General features: G+C 34.8%; 1 protein-coding gene across 1 annotated transcript; it reads left to right on the top strand.

The window, feature by feature from the left end:
* The first annotated feature begins 1,110 nt into the window (after window positions 1-1,110).
* LOC131625420 (IAA-amino acid hydrolase ILR1-like 4) lies at window positions 1,111-5,125 on the top strand. Its single transcript, XM_058896281.1, has 5 exons — window positions 1,111-1,727; window positions 2,871-2,996; window positions 3,379-3,693; window positions 4,303-4,431; window positions 4,554-5,125. Exons 1-5 carry the CDS (start codon window positions 1,368-1,370, stop codon window positions 4,965-4,967), a joined length of 1,344 nt encoding a protein of 447 aa, XP_058752264.1. The 5' UTR covers window positions 1,111-1,367; the 3' UTR covers window positions 4,968-5,125.
* Window positions 5,126-5,786: the final 661 nt, after the last annotated feature.

Below are 5,786 nucleotides of genomic sequence, written 5' to 3' on the forward strand. Positions count from 1 at the left end.
GGTAAAGTACACAATAACAACAACAAAAGCGCTTGATGTTCTTCATCGATCTTGACATCAATATTTTCAAGATCAAGAATCTCCTTGTTGAATATATCCAACCGCTCAGTCAAGACTTTGTCTTCACTCATCTTGAATGAATACAAAACTTACTTCAGGTAGAGGCGTTTGACCAACGATTTGGTCATGTACAAACTTTTGAGTTTCGATCATACACTCGTCGCCGTCTTCTTCTTCGACACCTATTAGAGAACCTTATCACCAAGGCTCAATATGATTGCGCTGTGGGCTTTCTCTACCATCGCCATTTTCTCCTTCTCCGTTAGCGCAACATCCATGGACGTGGCTCCCTTTAACGCTTCTAGAAAACTCTGTTGAACAAGAAGGGCTTGCATCTTCAAGTGCCACAAACTGAAATCATTCACACCAATGAATTTCTCAATCTCATACTTCGTTGGCGACATCTTCTTATCCACGCTCACCGCACCAGTTTGTTATATCGGAGTGCCGTCAAGAACAAATCAAAACTATGAGAAAGATTGAGTTTCTTGAACAAACACAAGAAACCCTATTAAGTTTCACGAAAGAGAGAGAAGAGGGAAGAAGAAGAAGAAATATTAGGATTGATTGTAATTCTTTTTCTATTCACTTACTCAATAAAAGTTTACAGATCACAAGTGAATAACAGCGATCAACATCTCTCGAACTTAAACAATTGAGCTAAACAAACAGGTCCAATTCGACATGCTAACAAACTTTGCATTATCGACTACAACATGCAAGACTTTAACATCAACACGTGAACAGACTTTGACAACATGCTCAGTCTCTGTCGAACCGAAAAACTATATTTGTCGATATTAGAGTTCGATACAAAATCTCACAATTTGAGTGCAATTTGAATGTGTTAGAAAATGCATATTTAAAATCTAAAATCTAAGAATAATTGTAACTTTTGACGATAATCACCCTTAAAGTTAGAATAGTAATGGGAAAAGATTCTCTGCCAATTAAAATTATGTCCCGTGAAATCTCACCGCTTCAATTTTTCTCAAGTACACAAATAAAATATCGCTTCAATTTTTCTCAAAAGTACACAAATAAAATATATTAAAAAAAAATTAAAGAGTGAAGATTTTCACATAACCCTCTCCGGTAAAAATGTCACCGGAGACAATCCTGATCCCAAAAGTAATACCCTTTTTATATTCAGCCGTTGAGTCATACTCTTCCGGTTTTGAAAATTGAAACCAATGAAGAGCCACACCTACTAATCTTATAAAAACACACAAAAACACCAAAACAACATTTATTGTTTTACTCTTCAATCAATCTTCATCACACTCCTTCACACACCAAAACAAACCATGTATTCTTCCTTCAAATTCAATTATTTCCATTTCTGCATCATCATATTCACATCACACGTCTTCGCTGCAACACCCATTTTGTCATCAACAGATAATTCCTCGTTCAACAACTTTCTAGACAGTGCCAAGAGTCCAGAGGTTTTCAATTGGATGGTCAGTATCCGAAGGAAGATTCATGAGAATCCAGAATTAGGTTATCAAGAATTTGAAACAAGTGAAGTGATAAGATCAGAATTGGATAAATTGGGTATCCCTTATAAACATCCAGTTGCAATCACTGGTGTTGTTGGTTTCATAGGAACTGGATTCTCTCCTTTTGTTGCTTTAAGAGCTGATATGGATGCTCTTCCCATGCAGGTTCATTAATATTACTTCAATTTTCATTCTTTTTTAACTATAAATGCTTCTAATTAACTCAACCCTAAACTCATTTTCAAATTATAATATCATTCAATATTCAATGAGACTCTTAACACACTCTTTTTATAGCTAGGGACTGGCGTCTGGAGTGTGAATTGAATGGTATGATAGCAAATAACCCAACCAATCATGAGTAGTGTTAGGAATGGTTTTAAATTGCGGTTGCAATTTCAGTAATTGCATTGCAGTTGCTGCAACACGCATTGCGGCTGATGCTATGTGAGTTTTGATTGGGTTGTGTTTGAAACACAGTTGAGAGACGCTTAAAGTTATGATTTTTCATTACATTATAAGAAAGTTGGGTTTTGGGATACTGAAAATTTGATGTTTGATGAAAATAACTAAACAAACATGGGTGAAATTGTTTGATGTGGTTCCTAATGCGTTCAAATGTCTGATTTTAAATTACACTGCAATTGCGGTCTGATGCGGTTGCGGAGGTTACCGCATCAGTAATATTGCGGCTGCGGATTGCATTTTAAAACCCATGGTATTGGGAATAAGGATAGACTAACAGGTCTTACGTTAATTTTGTATGTAACTATTTTTTTTTTGAAAACTCAATACCTGATCTAAAGACCGATTAATTTGGGGGATCAATTCTATTTGTAGCGATAGCCTATGTTATACAAACAGGACTAACCTCTCTTACAAGGGTTAAGAATTCTGAAAATTTGTAGACTAGAAAGTGCATGCTCTGGTGTGAGGAATTAGAATTCTGTGTACTTTTTTCTTGGTTATCAATAAGCTATATGGGTCAATAAACCCTGTTTCCCTATCCTTGAAGCTTAGGAATTGTAAGTTCTTAAAAGATAAGATAGACTCAGATACTATCTTATTATTCAGGTTAGGCCTAATCAACCCCTATAAAATCAGTTTGTAAAGTGAAGACTTTCTCCCACTTATAAGCTCGTTTTCAACCCATATCTCATTTAATCTGAGGTTCTTAACAATTTTGTATAGTTACCGTGGTCGCTCTAAATTTTAATTTCTATATGGAGTTAATATATAGGGTTCTGTTATCTTGTTTATCTTTTCTCAAATTTTGCCTTTTGCTGCTATATCATGTCTAAACCTTAGGAAATGGTGGAATGGGAGCACAAGAGTAGAGTACCTGGAAAGATGCACTCGTGTGGTCATGATGCTCATGTTAGCATGCTACTTGGTGCAGCAAAGATTCTCAAACAGCATGAAAAAGAGATACAAGTGAGATCTTTAATATGTCTTGGCTTCTTTACTTTGGTTTCCTTTATGTTTTTAAAGTCAAAGTCCAAAAATGTCAAAGTGAAATATCCTTTAGTTTATACGATACTGGGAAACTATCTTTCATGATACAACTTTTGTCAATCTAGAATATATAATCACCATTCCTTACTGTCCAAGTTTTTATCAACAGTACAAACTTGTCCCTTTTGATGATCTTTACCAGTGTCTTCATGTGAGTATCAATGTCATGATGATCTCTGTGTCTGTGTCAATGGTTTATTTATAGCTCATGTCGGCTACTTTTTTTTATATTGTCTGGTTATTTTAGTCTTCATCCTCATGAATAACTGATAAATTCTTTACTTATTTTTGTCGAAACAAGGGAACTGTTGTTCTTGTTTTTCAACCAGCAGAGGAAGGAGGTGGAGGGGCTAAGAAAATTTTAGACGAAGGAGCATTAGAAAACGTTACGGCTATCTTTGGATTGCATATTGATCCTGAATTACCAATAGGTGAAGTGGCCTCTAGGTCTGGTCCAATAATGGCAGGAAGTGGCTTCTTTGAAGCAAAAATAAGTGGAAAAGGAGGTCATGCAGCTATCCCTCAACAGTCTATAGACCCCATATTGGCAGCTTCTAATGTGATTATTAGCTTACAACACATTGTTTCTCGCGAGGCTGATCCTCTAGACTCCCAAGTAAATATTGCTGATTCTTCATTTACCTTTCGTATTATCCACTTACTTAATACCTAGGCCCGTTTCAGATAAACAATTTAACTCAGCTCTTATGATTAGGCTATTTCTATATCAAAAGATAAAATAAAGTCAAACTATTTTTATATAAGTTATAAGATGTTTTCATAAGCTATCTTGGAGAACTTACTGAAATAAGTTGAAAACAACTTATAAACATGTCATAAATAAGCTGTTTCCTTAAGCTCTTCCAAATAGTAACTTATTTACTAGCAAAAATCAATTAAGTTTGCATGATACTCTCATAATCATTAACAATGTTAAGCAATCAGCATGGTACACTTCTTCATGTTTACTTATAAGCTATATTTGAACATCAGAAAGAGCAAGAAGCAATAGAAAAACAGTAAGACCGTAAGTAGTGAGTGGCAACTTGTTTGAAGAAAACTTCCACCTGTTTCATTTGCATAAAGTGGAAATCTTGTTAGAACTTTTTCACTGTGGAGATAGTTTGACATAGTTTTGTTTTCAAGGATGATCATTGTTGAAGGGCATGCTTGTTGAGGGCGGTGCGATTCTCTTGTTTTCCTTACGTAACACATATTTCCACAGGTAGTGACGATTGCGAAGTTCCAAGGAGGCAGTGCATTCAATGTTATTCCAGATTATGTCACAATTGGTGGTACGTTCCGAGCCTTTTCTAAACAAAGCTTCAATCAACTGAGACAGCGGATTGAGCAGGTATGTAATGGAAGTTCAAGCCTTCTGCATCTTTCCTACATTACTTAAGCTCACGAGTTTCAACTGCAACAGAAACGATATTTGCAATGTATACAGTATTTTTCGCTGATTCATTTATGTAGGTTATCATTGGACAAGCTGCCGTGCATAGGTGCAATGCAACTGTGGACTTCCTTGAAGATTGGGAACCTTTCAATCCTCCAACTGTAAACAACGAGGACCTGCACGAGCATTTTGTGAATGTTGCGGTGAATATGCTTGGCGTCGATAAGGTTGATAGTGCGATGACCCCATTCATGGGAGCTGAAGATTTTTCATTCTATCAAGAGGTCATGCCTGGTTACTTCTTCATGCTTGGAGTGCAGAATAACTCACATAAACAGTGTGAGTCGTTATTACACTCGCCTTATCTCGAAATCAATGAAAATGGACTCTCTTATGGAGCTGCACTTCATGCATCATTAGCTGTTAGTTATCTTCTAAAACTTCAGGAAAATGTACCTGGTGTTGACAGAAAAACTCATGATGAATTATAAATGTTGATTAATACACCTTAGCTTTGTGTGTGTGTGTGTGTTTTTTTTTGGGAATGTTTTACTTGTTCTCTCTAATTGATTAGTTTGAAATATAATTGTCCATAAGTTCAAACTTTATGCTCGTATTGCTTATTCCTTTCTAATGTCCATTTATTTACTTGCTTTTCAATTTCAATTCCTGGAGTGTTCTTGAATGTTTTATGAGACTGCCTATCTATTTAAACTAGTTAGTTTGCAATTCACATCTATATTTCAACCGTTCTTTTAAACTTTGATTTTTAAAATAAGTTATTATAGTTAATTTTGTTTTAGAAACTTTTACTATATTTTCTTTGATTTTGAATTTTTAAAAATAAAATTATGAGCATTATTGAGGCAAAAGACTAACAAAATAGAATTTGTGGTCAATCTGTTAGATAATGTTGTAATATTTTGAATGCATTATTTTAAATATTTTAAAATACTAATTAATTCTTTACTAGTTAATTTATTAAATACATGGGCTCCGCAAGTCTTAACTTTCACACTTTCTCTCTTGAGAATTTTTTTTACACCCATATACTTTTTTACAAATTCGCGGTGAAATTCCTAAAATATCACTATGTTTCGGGTGTGTATCTATGAAAGCACATTTTTCTTAAAAAAAATGTGATTTCGGATGTGCACATCCAAAGACACCTTTTTTTTAATAGAAAAAAAATGTCTTTAGATATGCACATCCGAAATAATTCAATTTTGGTCTTGGGATTTTTCGGATATGGATATTCAAAGGCACCCATATCCTAATTTTAAAGAACCCACAAAATTGCACCCATATTT

Source organism: Vicia villosa, unplaced genomic scaffold, assembly GCF_029867415.1.
Source record: "Vicia villosa cultivar HV-30 ecotype Madison, WI unplaced genomic scaffold, Vvil1.0 ctg.000212F_1_1, whole genome shotgun sequence".
NCBI lineage: Eukaryota > Viridiplantae > Streptophyta > Magnoliopsida > Fabales > Fabaceae > Vicia > Vicia villosa.

What these genes read in the sequence shown, in the direction of transcription:
- LOC131625420 (XM_058896281.1), top strand. Translation starts at nt 1,368, where the DNA reads ATGTATTCTTCCTTCAAATTCAATTATTTCCATTTCTGCATCATCATA. An exon ending in CTGATCCTCTAGACTCCCAA is followed by an intron (nt 3,694 to 4,302) that starts GTAAATATTGCT and finishes ATATTTCCACAG; the next exon opens with GTAGTGACGATTGCGAAGTT. An exon ending in TGAGACAGCGGATTGAGCAG is followed by an intron (nt 4,432 to 4,553) that starts GTATGTAATGGA and finishes TCATTTATGTAG; the next exon opens with GTTATCATTGGACAAGCTGC.